Raw genomic sequence first — 16,887 nt, 5'->3', positions numbered from 1 at the left:
CTCAGCATTTACCACCCTTAAATATGTTTTTGCAGAGGCACTGTGAAGTCATCTGAGTGGTTCAGTATTGGTGCGCAGTCAGTCCATTTTGTCTGTTGCTGAGCTGGCTGGAACTGGCTATGATCAGCACAGGGCAGTCCATGACCTCCCCCTACGCAGGTCATCCCTGCAGCCTGCCCCCGCTACCAAAACCTTGCCAATTATGCCCAATACATCTCTCCAACCCTTCCCCTATGCGCTAACCCCTCCCTATGCCCAACCCTTACCCTTCCCACCAACCCCTCCAAGCCCATCCCTCCCAAGCCCATTAACCATTCCACACCCAATCCCTCAAAGCAAGCCAAACCTCTCCAAGACCATCCCCTCCAAGTCCAATCCGTACTCTACCCAATCCCTCCAGCTCCTCCTACCCACCCACCCCTCCAAGCCCAATCCTTTCCCTGCTCACCAACCCCAACTCATAACCTACCAGCAACCCCTCTAAGACCAATCCTTACCCTACCCACCAACTCTTCCAAGCCCAACCCATACCCTACCTGACAACCACTCCAAAGCCAACCCTTACCCTGCACACCAATTCCTCACCCCAACCCTCACCCCAACCCCAAATCCTCCAAGCCCACCCTTACCCTATCTACCAAGCCCTCCAAGCCCAACCCTTTTCTTATCCATCAACCCCTCCAAGCCCAACCCCTAGCCTAACCTCCAAGTCCTTTAACCCCCAAACATACCCCAACCGCCAACCCATCCAAGCCCAAAACTTCCACTAATAGCCAACCCCAACTCTTCCTCTACCCACCGACCTCTTCCAAGACCTGACACATCCCCTAACTGACAACCCCTCTGGCTCCACCCCTCCCCCTACCCATGAAGGACTTCAAAGCCCAACCCATCCAAACTCATCAACCCCTCCAAGCCCAACTCTTACTCTGCCTGCCAACCCCTCCAAACCCAAACCCTCAAAGCCCAACCCTTACCCTGTCTACCCATCCCTCTAATCCCAACCCCTACCCTATCCACCAAGCCCTCCAAGCTCAACCCATATCCAGATGGTTAAGCCCTCAAAGACCTACCCTTAAACCTAGCTGTTCACCCCTCTAAGCTCAACCCCTCCAGGCCCATCCCTTAAAACCTTAAGTACCAAGCACTCTAAGCCCAAACCTTACCCTATCCACCAACCCCCTCTCAGCCCAACCTCTAGCCTAAACCCCAACTCCTCTAACTGCCAACATCTCTAACCACCAACCCTTGTAAGCCCAAGGCCTAGCCAACCCGCCAACCCCTCCAACCCCAACTTTTACCCTTCCTGCCAACTCCTCCAAGCCCAACCTGTACCCCTTGCCTAAAACCTAACCACTCTAACCCCAACTGAAAGCAGCTCAAACTCAACCCCCAGGCCTAACCCCCAACCCCTCTAAACACAAGGCCTAGTCTAACCACCAAACTTGCTAACACCAACGCTCTACCCTAACCGCACCCCTCTAACCAAAACCCTTACCTTAACCGCTGACCCCTCTGACCCCAACCCTCAGCCTGACCCCCCAACTCCTTAAACTCCAACACTTTACCCAACCCAAATGCCAACCCCTCTTACCCTGACCCTTCCCCTAACCACCAGGCCTTCCAAGCCCAATGCTTCCAAGCCCTGCTGCCAACCCCTCCAAGCTCAACCCTTACCCTGTCCGCCAACCCCTCAGTGCCCAACCCTTATCCTGCCTGTCAACCTGTCAGAGCCCAACATTTTCCCTAACCCCAAATACTCCAAGCCCAAGCCTTTCCATGCCTGCCAACTCCTTCAACCCCACCCCTTCCAAGTACAGCCCTTATCCTACCCACCAACCCCTGCCCGCCAAACCCTCCAAGTCCAAACCCAAATAGCCCAACCCTTACCCTTACCCTAACCCCAACCCCAAATCCCCCAAGCCCAACCCTTACCCTTCCCACCAACCCCTCCAAGCCCATCCCTCCCAAGCCCATTAACCATTCCACACCCAATCCCTCAAAGCAAGCCAAACCTCTCCAAGACCATCCCCTCCAAGTCCAATCCGTACTCTACCCAATCCCTCCAGCTCCTCCTACCCACCCACCCCTCCAAGCCCAATCCTTTCCCTGCTCACCAACCCCAACTCATAACCTACCAGCAACCCCTCTAAGACCAATCCTTACCCTACCCACCAACTCTTCCAAGCCCAACCCATACCCTACCTGACAACCACTCCAAAGCCAACCCTTACCCTGCACACCAATTCCTCCAAGCCAAAACCCTACCCTACCAGCCCACCCCTCTCATGCCCAGTCCTTATCCTCCCTGCCAGCCCTTGCCCACTCCAACACAATCTTGCAGTCAAATTCTCTTGAGCGCCTACAATGCCTTTTGCAGTAAATTCTTGTCACACTCCGACCCAAGCTCTGGGCTTCCCCACACACACCAGCCAAAACTCACTTCTACTGCTAAGCTCTCATCTGAACTGTGCACTTCTTAAGGGCATGCAGCCATTGGCCACACCAACATAAGTCCTCAGAGAGAACTTCTCTTTCCTGCATCTGCCTTGCCTTCCACAGCCCATTCTGTTGCACTCTGACTGCAGTCGAGCACCTTGCTTCCCCTTGGCTTGACAGCTGAAACTCGTGTCTACCGCTAAGCGCTCATCTCAGCTGCTCACTTAAAAAGGACACACAGCCACTGCCCACACCAACACGAGAGCTCACAGCCATTTTCTCTTTCATGCCTACAGCTGCCTTCTGCAGCTAATTCTCGTTGCACTCTGACTGAAGTTCTGGGCACTCTCCTCGCTCACCAGCCAAAACCCATCTTTACCAACAAGCTGTTCTCTTGACTATGCAAGGACCTGCAGACACTGACCATGCCAACACAATAGCCACAGCCAAATTCTCCTACCTGCCCACACTTCCCTTCTGCAGCCCATTCTTGTCACAGTTCAAAGATCTTGTCTTGTAGCCAAAGCTCTTGTCTTGTAACACAAGAATGGGCTGCAAACAGCAAGTGTAGTTGACAAGAGAACTTGGCTGTGAGCACTTGTGTTGGTGTGGGCAGTTAGCTGCATGTCTTTCTAAGGGTATGTGGAAGGAGAGTGTCTGCTCCTTTAAGGGTATCCGGTCAAAGGAGACATAAACAAGAACATACAGAGACAAACCTGACTGACACATGTACTATAGGTACGTTGGAGAGCAAAGGAAGATTAAAGAAAATGTACCCCTTTGTACATCTTTGTCCACTACATATACTTGTAGCCTTGTTAGTACCAAAAGTATCAAAACTAGTTCTAGCTCATACCACTGACATGGGGATGGATGCAATTAGTCCAGTTTTATATGAATAAGGTCAGGCTCAGACTTAAAAAAAAACCAAAAAAACTCTTAATCCATTTTAAAGAACTTATGGGAGAAGTTTTCAAACACCTTTTTCATCTGAGCAGAGCTGCACATGCCTGACAGAGAAAACCATCTTGGGCCTGGAAGCCATTTTGAGGCCAAAGAACCAGAAAGCTCGAGTGTTTAAAAAGTTCAAGAACGAGATCTCTCTTTCAGAGTGTCGTCCGTGAGGTTTTTGTCCCTTTGGAAAATTAAAAAAACCCCAAACACCCACAGAATCTTTTGGCTCCTCAGTGTCCCAGGTTGGAGGCTGGATTTTTAATAAGGTATTATTTAAACTCTGTTTTTTAAAAAAGAGAAGTAATTCTCATAAGGACATACAAATGCTGCATCTTTCTTTATCTTTCTGATATTCAGTATGCTAATGATTCAAGGCATAGCACACTAAGGCCATGGTTATACCTTCCCTACTCATTTCTGCTGCCAGCACTAATGCAAGCAAGTTGAATCAGGAAATGGCTTCAACTTAAAATTAGACTTTACCCCACTTTATTCTAGATCAACTCCCCAATCTGGCTTGCTGTGTGGCTACATGAGCATTAATGCTTGCACAAGAAGTGCAAGCAGCTGGGACCACTGCTTTCAGAAGGCGGCCAGCTTTATGCCGGATTGATGTGACTACATAAGCATAGCCTCGTGAAAAGGGACAGTATTTCAAGTGTTTGATTCAGTATTATGAACACATTACAGAAATGTTGGGAAGGGTCAAAATAGATTATTTTGTTAGGGGTTTAACAACAATTTATTCCTTAACATTTCTTATTTACACTAAACCAGGAAAAGATGGGAGCTCCCTACTTTGCATCGAGTTCAAACACAGAATTGTGAGTGGCAAGATGGCCTCTGGGAAAACAGAAGTTACTACAGCCCTTTCAAATTGGGGGTGGGGGTGGTGGTGGTGCGCACAGGGGAAGGTAAAAGCACGATAAACTGACGCAAACTATTATTAAAGAAATCGGACTATCCCATAAGAAAATACCTTCCAATCCAGATTCTAACAAGTTAGTTAAATATATTGATACCTTTCTCTTCCTTCCTCTTCTAACAACTTTAGGAATGCATATATCATTTGTTTTCATCACATCCTATGAAGATAATAAAAAGTAAAGTGTCTTAGCAAACTTAAGATATAGTTTAAATGATCAAGAATTTCTCAGGGAAATCACATAACTGAAGCTTCTGATATGCAACTTAGGCAAAAAATTTCATCACATCAAGACGCTTTCTGTTAGTAAATATCATTACATTAAAGTTTGCTCTCTGACGATATCTCTAATTCTCATTAGCTTCAATGAGCGGTATAAATATATCTGAATACATATGAAACACTACATTTTAAACCACTCCCAAGACAGTCACAGTGCTAGCAACTGTAGCTTCTAAGTATTTGAAGATACAGTTGCAAGTCAAACTACACAGTATTAAAGTTAACTTCTTTAGGTTAAAAAGAGTAACATTCCACGTACTTTGCTACTGAGTTTTTCAAACGGGACATCATCTTTGACAGTATCCATCTCTCTGTCTTCTGTAAGTAAATTATTATCCTGTTTACTTGATGACTGAAAATGGAAAAATTAACATGGAGTTAGTTCATTTATAGAAAAACAGAAGTGAAAAAGAGGAATAAAGAATGCCTGCTTAATAGTAACTTTGTTGCTATTGAGTTGTATTTCGGGAACTTTCTGAATACTCCGTTTCCTCCTACGGAGAGGTTCGGACTTTGAAGAATAGTATCCACGAATTTTTGTATCAGGGGGAAGGGAGAGGGGAGGGGGAAGGGAGAGACAGAGGAGAAGGAGAGAGAAGCGGGTAGGCAAAGAGAGTTATCGAGACCAAAAAAAGCGGGGGGGGGGGGGGGGGGACGACACAGAGACGGTGGGGAGAGATAGGTGGGGTAGCACAGAGAGGGAGGGGGGACTAAGACCAAAACAGAGGGAGACTGAGAGCTGTGATTGCGACCGGGAGGGGGGGTGTCCAAGGGGGGGAGGGGGGGAAAAAGAGAAGGGGGGGGGCTGAGAGTCACGCACACACATAGAGACAGAGAGAGTGATCAAGAGAAATAGAGGTGCCGAGCCCAAGAGAAAGAGAGACCGGGGGTGGGGGGGGAGAGGGGGGTACCAAGGCAGTGAGTGAGAGAGTGTGACAGAGCGTGCGAAAGGGAGACCAAGAAAGTCAGATGGGTGCAAACGAGAAAGAGTCAGAGAGAGAGGGAGAGAGTCGGGGGGAGGGGGAGGGGGGGAGAGTCAGGGGGAGAGAGAGTCTGAGACCGGGAGAAGGCAAGGGAGAAGAAGAATGAATGAATGAGAGAGAGAGGTGGAGATGAAGAGAGAGGAGAGAAAGAGGTGGGGGAGGGGTGTGGCACTGAGACAGACCAGGCGACACTGAGAGGGAGAGTGTGGGGGGGGGGGGGGGGGGGGGGGCCGCCGCTGAGAATGAGAGAGGGAAATTGAGAGAGATGGGGAGAGCGACCCCAAGAGAACGAGATGGGGAGAGAGAAAGTGAGCGAGGGAGAGGCCGAACAAGGGAGACGAGCTGAGAGGTGCTGAGAGAGAGATCAAGAGAGAGACCGAGCGGTGGGGTAGACCAAGAGAGACACTGAGAGAGATGTACTGATAGAGAGAAAGGCAGGGAGACCGAGAGGGTGAAACCGAGATACATGGCTAGAAAGAGGTAGAGAGACCGAGGGGGGGTGGGGGGAGAGACACAGACTGAGCTTGAGAGTGTGAGCGAGACAGAGAGAGAGATGGGAAGAAAGTGAGTGAGAGGGAGTCTGAGAGAGGGGCCGAGAGAGATGGGGCGGGGGGGGGGGGCAGGCAGGGTGGGGAGAGCAAGAGCAAGTGTAGGGAGAGGGAGCATGTGATGGGGCAGGGGGACAGCAAGGGGAGACGGAGGGAGCCGGGGTGAGAGATGGCAAGAGATGGACGGGGAGAGGGGGAGAGACAGAGAGACAGCAAGTGTGAGAGACAGAGGGCAAGGTAAGAGGGGGAGAGAGGCTGAGAGAGTAAGACTTCGTGTGTGTGAGAGAGAGAGACCCAGAGAGACTGAGGGAGAGGCGGAGAGGGAGATCGCTAGGGCAAGAGCCTGACACAGAGAGAGAGACCAAGGGCCTAAGAGTGAGATAAATTGAGAGACTGTGAAATAGAGGGGGGGGGGGGGGGGGGCAGCGCGACTGAGAGACACAAGGGGAGACACAGAGGGGGAAGGGGAGAGAGATATGCAGAGAATGTGACCAAAAGAGAGATACGGGGCAGGGGGTGAGTGGTGCCAAGAGAGCGAGAGTCTTAAAGAGGCCAGGCGAGGCCAAGACAGAGACGGCTAGAGAGGGGGGGGGAGAGAGAGAGTCTGAAACAGAGAGAATCCAAGATAGATAGATAGATAGGAGATCAAGATACACTGGGAGACAAAGTGTGGGGGAGAGAAAAGCAAGGGAGAGAGAAAGATAGAGGGAGGAGGGAAAATGAGGGATGGAGGGGGAGGAGAGAAGTGAACAGAGGCAGAGAGAGATGTGGAAAGTGAGAGGGACAATAAAAGAGTTAGGGGGGAAGAGAGACATCAAAAGACAGAGAAAGAAAAAGAGTGTGAGAAAGCAAGAGAGGGAAGAAGAGAGACAAAGGAAGCGAAAAATGTTAAGCGAGTGAGGAGGGGCGAGAGGGGACAGGGGCGAGGGGGAGGAGAGAGGTGATGGGGGAGAGAGGTCGGGGGGAGAGGTGGGGAGAGAGGTGAGCAGGGAGGGGAGAAGTAAGGGGGAAAAGAGTCAGGGGGTGAGGCAAAGCAGGGAGAGAGGTGAGAGAGATGGTACAGATGAGACAGGTGTAAGATGAGAGAGACGAGAAACAGGACAAGAGACAGGGGGGAGAGGGGAGGGGGGTGGGAGATAGGCTGTACAGAAGAGAAAGACGAGAGATGAGAGAGACGAGAGAGGGACGAGAACCAGCAATGTGCCCTTTCTGCAAAGAAGGTATCCTGGGCTACATTAGGCAAAGTATTGCCAGCAGGTCGAGGGAGGTGACGCGGACATACTGGAGAGAGTCCAGTGAAGGGCTATGAAGATGATTAAGGGACTGGAGCATCTCTCCTATGAGGAAAGGCTGAGAGAGCTGGGACTGTTTAGCCTAGGGAAGAAAAGGCCCATGGGGGGGATCTCATCAATGTATACAAATACCTGAAGGGAAGGTGCAAAGACGGAGCCAGGCTCTTTTCAGTGGTGCCCAGTGAAAGCAGAAGAGGCAATGGGCACAACCTGAAACACAGGAGGTTCCCTCTGAACATCAGGAAACACTCTTTTACTGTGAGGGTAACTGAGCACTGGAACAGGTTGCCCGGGGAGGTTGTGGAGTCTCCCTCCTCAGAGATATTCAAAAGCCATCTGGACATTGTCCTGGGCAACATGCTCTAGGTGGCCCTGCTTGAGCAGGGGGGTTGGACAAGGAGACCTCCAGAGGTCCCTTCCAAACTCAACCATTCTGTGATTCTCTGATTCTGATTGTGAAATAATAGAGATGAGAGAAAGTTGAGTGATGAGAGGAATGAGAGAGGGAAAAGAGACAATAGAGTAATGAGAGACAGGAGAGAAGCGAGAGAGATGTGAGATGATAGAGACAGGGAGACAGATCAATGAGATGCGAGACAGACAAGAGAGGAGAGGGGAGGGAGAGAGACAAGAGACGAGAAAGATGAGAGACGAGGGAGACATAAGAGGTGACAAGGACAAGAGGAGGGAGAGAGATGAGAATGATGAGAGGGGCAAGAGGGACATAGAGACACAAGATGAATGAGAGGCGAGAGGCGTGAGAGACGAGATGAACGAGATACACTGAGACATGAGAGAGATGAGAGAGGGGAGAGGTGTTAGAGAGTAGAGAGAGGCAATAGAGGGGGTAGAAGCATGAGAAAAATGGGAGATGTGAGAGACGACAGGGGAAAGAGATGAGAGAGGAGAGAGACAGTACAGACGAGGTGGGGGGAGAGACAGAGATGGGACAGATGAGACAGCCTTGAGAGATTAGATGAGAAAGATGAGAGAAAGAGGAGAGCGGAATGAGAGAGAGATGCGAGAGGGGCACAGCAGAGATGAGAGGTGAGAGACGAGAGCGACGAGATACTCACATGATGTGAGAGACCCGTGAGAGACCCATGAGAGACAAGAGGGAAGAGAGACACTGAGAGATAGGAGAGGCGGGAGAGAGACACGAGAGAGTGGGGGGGGGGGGGTGTGACAGAGAGGAGAGAGAAGGTACAGATGAGACAGGCGAGAGGGAGAAGGGACGTGAAAGACGAGAGAGAAAAGAGATGAAACACGTGAGACACATGAGACGAGAGGTACAAGAGAGAGATGAGAGATGAGAGACACAAGAGATGGGAGAGGAGAGAGGAGAGAGAGGTGGCAGGTTGACCTTGGCTGGCCACCAGGTGCCCACCTCAGTAGGACAGGGGGAGAAAATATGATGAAAAAGCTCACGGGTCAATATAAGGACAGGGAGATCACTCACCAGCTACAGTCACGGGAAAAACAGACTTGACTTGGGGAAGATTAATTTAATTTATTGCCAATTAATAACAGAATAAGATAGTGAGAAATAAAAAAACTAAAACCACCTATCCCCCTTGCTATCTTCCCAGGCTCAACTTCACTCTCAACTCTTCTACCTCCTCCCCCACTGAGCAGTGCAGGGGGGATGGGGAATGGGGTTTGCGGTCAGTTCGTAACACTTCATCCCTGCCACTCCTTCCTCCTCACACTGTTCCCCTCCTTCCCACAGGCTGCAGTTCTCCAAGAACTGCTCCAGCATGGGTTCTTTCCATGGGGTACAGTCCACCAGGAACAGACTGCTCCAGCGTGAGTTCGCCACGGGCCACAGTTCCTGCCAGGAGCCTGCTCTGGTGTGGGGTCCTCCACAGGCTGCAGTGTGGATATCTGCTCCGACGTTGTCTTTCATGGGCTGCAGGGAGACAGCCTGCATCACCATGGTCTTCTCCACGGGCTGCAGGGGAACCTCTGCTCCGGTGCCTGGGGCACCTCCTCCCCCTCCTTCATCACTGACCTTGGTGTCTGCATAGTTGTTTCTCTCACATATTCTCACTCCTCTCTCACATCTGCTGCAAAACGTTTTTACCCCTTCTTAAATATGTTATTACATAGGTGCTACCAGTGTCATGGATTGGCTCAGCTTTGGCCAGCGGCGGGTCCGTCTTGGGGTTGGCTGGAACTGGCTGTGTCTGACATGGGGGCAGCTCCTGATCTTTTCTCACGGAGGCCACCCCTGCAGCCCCCCCACTACCAAAACCTTGCCACATAAACCAAATACAATTAATGGAGAGGTGAGAGAGTGATAGGAGAGAAAACAGAGATGAGAGGCAAAAAAAAGAGGCGAGAGAGACAACAGAGACTACGGAGATGAAAAAGATCAGAGAGATAGATGAAAGAGATGAGAGAGGCATGAGAAAGAGATGAGAGAGGAACGAGAGAGACACGAGAGACTCAGGAGTCGAGATCACTGGCCTTACCCACTTCATGGGTCCCCTACTCGCTGGCTAGTCCAGACTGATGCTCACTAGCAAACACACACACTCACACACTCGCCCCCCCCAGGCACTCCACATTCACAAGTCCCCCTGGGCATACCAGCACAGACCCTTGTCCACCTGACACCGTGGCCCAGACCCAAGGCCCCCGCTACTTGCCAACTAGTCCAGCTTGAAGTTTGATAGTGAATACATATGCACACCCCCATGCACACCAGGTTTGGGGAAGATACAGACACTTGCCTTCCCCCAGCAGCCAGCACCACAGTCCTGCTCCAGCTGCCGGCACCGAGCGCCTTGCTCACCTCACTCACATCGGTCCGCCTGCCCAGTAGCTGGTTTTCGGGACCCACACTGTTCCCACCCCAGTTGCTACAAGTTAAAGACTCCCACTCACTCCAGTAGCTGGAACTGAGACCCCTCCTCTCGCTCCACTAGCTGACACCACAGGCCGGGGACACCTACAACTCTGGTCTGACTCCAGTAGCTGGCACCAAATTCACTCATGCCCCCAGTAGCTGGCAGTCTGGGCACAAAGTCTGTAGCACCCTCCCTAGATCCTACAGGTTATCATCTGCTCCTACTATTCCATGTAGGGTCTAATGATACTGTAATGAGCCAACTTAGAACCATCAAAAGAGACTATATGTCCCTCAGAGCAACGTTAAAAGGATCTGGAGCACAGGTGGTGTTCTACTCTATCCTCCCAGTCAGAGGAAGGGGTCCAGGAAGGAGGAGGCAAATTGAACAGGTGAATGCCTGGTTCTGTAGCTGGTGCCATACTGAAGGTTTTGGCTTCTGTGATCATGGATCTACTTTTGAGAAGCCAGGTCTGTTGGGAGGTGATGGGATCCACCTGACCAAGTGGGGCAAGAGGGTCTTTGCCAACAAGCTGGCCAGACTTATAAGGACGGCTTTAAACTGGATTTAGCAGGGGAAGGGGATGGAGTTTTGAGCACCAGACAAGAGCCAGGGGCTGCTGATGCATTAGGAACCAACAGAGAAAAACTTGAGAAATGCCACAAAGGAATTAGGGCGTGTTCCTCTAAAAAGGTGACAAGGTCGATAGGCCCGCTAAAGTGCCCTTATAGCAATGCACGCAGCATGGGTAACAAAGAGGAGGAGCTGGAAGCCACTGTGCAGCTAGAAAGCTATGAATTAATTGCTATCGCTGAAACGTGGTGGGACAAATCGCACGACAGGAGTGCTGCAATCAATAGCTATAAACTGTTCAGAAGGGACAGGCAAGGAAGGAGGAGCGGGGGGGTTGCCCTCTATGTAAAAAGATGGACTGATTGAACAGAGCTGTCTTTGAAAAACAGTGATGAACAACTTGAGAGCTTATGGGCAAAAATTAGGGGTCAAGCCAACAAAGGAAACCTCGTGGTTGGTTTTTACTACAGGCTGCCCAATCAAGGGGAGCCTGTTGATGAAGCGTTCTTACTTCAACTACAGGAAGCATCACGCTCACAGGCTCTGATCCTGCTGAGGGACTTCAGTCACCCTGACATCTGCTGGAAAAGCAACACAGCTTGCTGTAAGCAGTCCAGGAGACTCTTGGAGTACATCAAGGATAATTTCTTAATCCAGGTGACAGACAGCCCGACCAGGGGAGAAGCATTACTGGACCTGTTGCTCACCAACACAGATGAACTAATCAGGGCTGTCAAGACTGGTGGCAGCCTGGGCTGCAGTGATCATGCCCTGGTGGAATTCATGATCTTGAGGGATATGGGCCAAGTGAAGAGTAGAGTCAGGACCCTGAATTTTAGGAGACAGAACTTTCACTTCTTTAAGGAATTAGTGGATGGGACCCCCTGGGAAACTGCCCTCAGGGACAAAGGAGCTGAGCAGAGCTGGCAGCTCTTCAAGGACATTTTTCTTAGAGTGCAAGAGCTTTCGATTCCCACATATAAGAAATCAGGCAAGGAAGGCAGGAGACCAGCATGTCTCAGTAAGGACATCCTAGTTAGAGAAAGGAGTAAGTAGAATGATTAGAGACAGCCAACATGACTTCACGCCTGACTAATCTCATGGCCTTCTATGATGGAGCGACTGCATCAGTGGCAAAGGGAACAGCTACGGACGTCATCTACCTGGACTTCTGTAAGGCCTTTGACATGGTCCCCCACAACATTCTTGCTACTAAATTGGAGAGATAAGGATTTGATGGATGGACTATTCAGTGGATAAGGAATTCGCTGGATGGTCGCATCCAGAGAGTAGCGGTCAATGGCTCAATGTCCAGATGGAGATCAGTGACGAGTGGTGTCCCTCAAGGGTCCATACTGGGACCAATACTGTTTAATATCTTCATCAATGACATAGACAGTGGGATTGAGTGCACCCTCAGCAAGTTTGCAGATGACACCAAGCTGAGTGGTGCGGTTGACATGCCTGAGGGATGGGATGTCTAAGGAAAACATTGGACTGACACTTGTTGAAGATGGTCACCTGACTAATAGGGCTGAAGAAAAAGCAGAGGCATTCGATGCTTTTTTTTGCCTCAGTCTTTAATAATACTGGTAGACCTTGGGCTGCCCGGTCCCCTGAGTCGGAGGGCCACAAGAGCGGGAACAGTGACTTTCCATTTGTGGACACTGAAATTGTAAGGGACCAGCTGTATCAGCTGAATGTTCACAAGTCCATGCGGCCTGATGGGATTCATCCCAGAGTACTGAAGGAACTAGAGGATGTTACGGCAGGACCCTTCTCGATCATCTACCTAAGGTCTTGGGAGTCTGGGGAGGTCCCTGCTGACTGGAAGCTAGTCAATGTTATTCCAATTTACAAGGAGGGTGTGAGGGAAGACCCAGGAAAATACAGACCTGTTAGTCTAACCTCAGTTCCTAGAAAAATTATGGAGAAGATCATACTGGGTACTACTGAAAGGCATTTAAAGAATAATGCAATCATCAGGCACAGTCAACATGGGTTCACAAAGGGAAAGTCCTGTCTAACTAATTTGAGATCCTTCTATGATAGGGTCACCCGCCTAGTGGATGAAGGGAAGGCAGTGGATGTAGTCTTTCTGGATTTTAGTGAGGCTTTTGATACTGCCCCTCACAGCATCCTTCTGGACAAGTTGTCCAACTGTGAGATGAGCAGGTACATGGTGTGCTGGGTAAAGAACTGCCTGAACGGCAGGGCTCAAAGGGTTGTAGTGAATGGGGCTACACCTGGCTGGCAGCCGGTCACCCGTGGTGTTCCTCGGGGTTCAATTCTAGGGCCAGTTCTGTTCAATATTTTTATCAATGATCTAGATTCAGGAGTTGAATGTACCATTAGCAAGATTGCTGATGATACCAAATTGGGAGGTGCTGTTGACTCTCTTGAGGGACAAGAGGCCTTGCAGAGGGATCTAGATAGATTGGAGCATTGGGCAATCATCAATGGCATGAAATTTAACAAGTCCAAGTGCCAGATTCTGCACCTGTGACAGAGTAACACTGGGCACAAGTATAAATTGGGAGAGGAGTGGCTGGAGAGCAGCCCTGCAGAAAGGGATCTGGGGGTGCTGGTTGACAGCAGGCTCAATAGGAGTCAGCAGTGTGCCCTGGCAGCCAAGAGGGCAAACCGCATCCTGGGGTGCATTAGGAGCAACCTGATCTAGTGAAAGGCGTCCCTGCCCATGGCAGGGGGGGGTTGGACCTTTAAAGGTCCCTTCCAACCCAAACCGTATGATGATTCTGTGATGATGATCCAGAGAGCTATGGCCCCTCCAACTACTGATGTTAGGACCCTCGCTCACTCCCGTAGCTGACACCACAGGCCCCAGGGTGCCTACGCCCCCCAGTCTGACTCCAGTAGCTGGGCACCAAATTTCACTCACATGCACACAGGTCTCACCAGCAGCTGGCACCTGTTCCTGGCAGCACGCATACACAGGGGACAGAGAGTGAGATTAATCAGAGCGATAGTTAAGAAATGATTTTAAAAGAAAATATAAGAAAATAGGACAGACTGCAGCGATCAGGCACAGGGCTCAGCCAGACAAGCGTACTGACCGGCCCCATTTTACCTGTGACTGGCCCGTTTTATCCCCCTTTCTGTCTATCCCCCCTCTTTGTTTCTCCCTGCTTCCCCTTCCCCCTGCAAGTCCCTTCATCGGTTTGTATAGTTCTATCAATTCCCGCATCCCTCCCAGTTTGGTGTCTGGGATCACCCCTGGTTTAACATCTTATCAGTTGCAAAGTTCAGGTTGATCTTCCTGGAAGTGGTGCCTGTAGTTCAAATTCCTTCCTAAAACATTTATTGCATGTTTTGTATGTTGTGTTAAATATTTAAAAGAAATTTCCTATTTACAATCCAGTATAATCCTTGTAAATACTACGTTTTATATCCTTTGTGTGGACCAAACAATAATCACTTTATAAAGTTGGATTAATATTTTAAGACATAGAGCCTCAGCTATCCTTGTAGCTAGCAAAGCTATTTTTGATACTGTAAATGACACCTTCTGCCATGGTGACCTCAAGTGTAATCACAGAACCATAGAATAGTTGAGTAGTTGAGGTTGGAAGGGATCTCTGGAGACTGTCTAGTCCAAACCCCCTCCCAACCCCCGCTCAAAGCAGGATCAACCAGAACAATTGCTCAGGACATTGTCCAGTCAGGTCTTGAATATCTCCAAGGATGGATACTCCACAACCTCTCTGGGCAAACTGGTCCAGTGTTTGACCACCCTTAGAGTAAAAAAGATTTTTCTTATTTTTAAATGGAAGTTCCTGTATTTCAGTTTGTGTGCATTGTCTCTCATCCTTTCACTGGGCACCACTGAGAAGAGTTTGGCTCCATCTTCTTTACTCCCCTCCCTCTACTGGGTATTTATATACACTGATAAGATCCCTCCTGAGCCTTCCGTTCTCCAGGCTAAACAATCCCAGCTCTCTCAGCATCTCCTCCTATGGGAGATGTTCCGATCCCTTCATCACTGCGGTGGCTCTTCGCTGAACTTGCTACAGTATGTCCATGTCTGTCTTGTACCAGGGAGCTCAGAACTGGACACAGTACTCCAGGTGTGGCCTCACCAGTGCTGAGTAGAGAGAAAGGATCACCTCCCTCAGCCTCCTGTCAACACTCTTCCTAATGCAACTCAGAATACCATTGGCCTCCTTTGCCGCAGGGGCACATTACTGGCTCACGTTCCGCTTGTTCTCCACCAGGACCCCCATGTCCTTCTCTGCAAAGCTGCTTCCCAGCCAGTCAGGCCCTAGCCTGTACTGGTGCATCGTGTTATTCCTTCCCCAGGGGCAGGACTTGGCATTTCCCTTTGTTGGAATGCATGAGGTTCCTGCCTGCCCATTTCTCCAAGACTGTCGAGGTCCCTCTGAATGGCACAACAGCCATCTGGTCTATCAACCGCTCCTCCCAATTCTGTATCATCTGCAAACTTGCTGAGGGTGCACTCTGTCACATCGTCCAGGTCATTAATGCAGTTGTTAAACAGTATTGGCCCAAGGATCAACCCCGGGGGACGCCACTAGAGGCTGGCCTCCAGCTAGACTTTATGCTTCTGATCACAACCATCTGGGCCTGGCAGTTCAGCCAGTTTTCAGTCCACCTCACTGTCCACCTATCTAACCTGTACTTTGTCAGCTTGTCTATGAGGATGTTATGGGAGACAGTGTCAAAAGCTTTGCTCAAGTCAAGATAAACAGCATCCGCTGCTCTCCCCTCGTCCACCAAGCTAGTTGACTCATTGTAGAAGGCTGGCAGCATAATTTTCCATTTGTAAATCCACGGTGACTACTCCAAATCACCCTGTGTCCTTTATGTGACACAAAATGGTTTCCATTATTATTTTCTCCATCACCTTTCCAGGGATCAAGGTGAAGCTGACCGGCTTGTAGTTCCCTGGATCCTCCTCTTTGCCCTTCTTGAAGACTGGAGTGTCATTTGCTTTCTTCCAGTCCTCAGGAACCTCCCATGATCACCATGACCGTTCAAAGATAATTGAGAGTGGCCTCACAATGACATCAGCCAGCTCCCGCAGCACTCATGGGTGCATCCCCTCTGGTCCCATGGACTTGTCTATGTCCAGTTAAGTGTTCTATAACTGGGTCCTCCTCTATCGAGGAGAATTTTTCCTTGCTGCAGACTTTCCCTCTGGTCTCAGAGGCCTGGGATTCCTGAAGGCAATCCTTACCAGTAAACACTGAGGTGAAGAAGGCATTCAGTACCTCGGCCTTTCCCATGTCCTTCTTCATCAGGCTCCCCGCCCCATTCGGCAGCAGGCCCACATTTTCTCTGGTATTCATTTTGCTGCTGATGTACCTGTAGAAACCCTTAATGTTGCCCTTCACATCCCTCGCCAGTCTCAACTCCAGGTGGGCTTTGGCTTTCCTAACCCGATCTCTGCACACTTGGACACTGTCTCTGCATTCCTCCTGGGTCACTTGCCCCTTTTTTCCAGTTCCTGTATGCTTCATGTTTGAGTTTAGTCAGGAGCTCCTTGTTCGTCCATGCAGACCTGTCACCTTTGCTTGATTTCCTGCTCATTGCAATGGACCATTCTTGAGCTTGGAGGAGGTGATCCTTGAATATCAACCAGCTTTCCTGGACCCCTTTGCTCTTCAGGTGTATAGCCCGTGAAATTCTTCCAAGGAGATCCCTGAAAAGGTCAAAGTCTGCTCTCTTCAAGTCTGGGGTAGTCATCCTGCCATTTGCCTTGTTCCCTCCTCTCAGGATTCTCAACTCCATCATCTCATGGTCAATGCAGCCCAGGCTGCCCCCCAACCTTCACACCGCCAACCAGTTTCTAAGAATTGTAAGAAAAGCTTCCTTGTTTGTAAGAATTGCATCCAGCAGAGCATCTCCCCTTCAGCCCTGTTTTGCTGATTACAAGCTCGCTCTCATTTCCATAACACCCTGCACCCTTTGCTTGCCAACCCATTCCACCACTCCCTCGCTTGGTTATGGGTCATCATCTCCCTCCCCTGTCATTTCTAGTTTAAAGCTCTCCTCACCAGG

At 49.9% G+C, this 16,887-nt stretch overlaps 1 protein-coding gene across 1 annotated transcript in view; it reads right to left on the bottom strand.

The window, feature by feature from the left end:
* The window catches only part of LOC142596450 (lens epithelium-derived growth factor-like), an 81,465-nt gene extending 65,119 nt beyond the window's left edge, over positions 1–16,346 (bottom strand). The window contains exons 1-4 of the mRNA XM_075725544.1: positions 16,098–16,346; positions 15,731–15,838; positions 4,860–4,952; positions 4,416–4,478 (exon numbers count right to left, since the gene is read on the bottom strand). Of these exons, the coding sequence (XP_075581659.1) occupies positions 4,416–4,478; positions 4,860–4,952; positions 15,731–15,838; positions 16,098–16,346 (513 nt within the window). The remainder of the gene's footprint in view (positions 1–4,415; positions 4,479–4,859; positions 4,953–15,730; positions 15,839–16,097) is intronic.
* Positions 16,347–16,887: the final 541 nt, after the last annotated feature.

This window comes from Pelecanus crispus, chromosome W (genome assembly GCF_030463565.1).
Source record: "Pelecanus crispus isolate bPelCri1 chromosome W, bPelCri1.pri, whole genome shotgun sequence".
NCBI lineage: Eukaryota > Metazoa > Chordata > Aves > Pelecaniformes > Pelecanidae > Pelecanus > Pelecanus crispus.
This window is presented reverse-complemented; position numbering and strand designations above follow the sequence as displayed.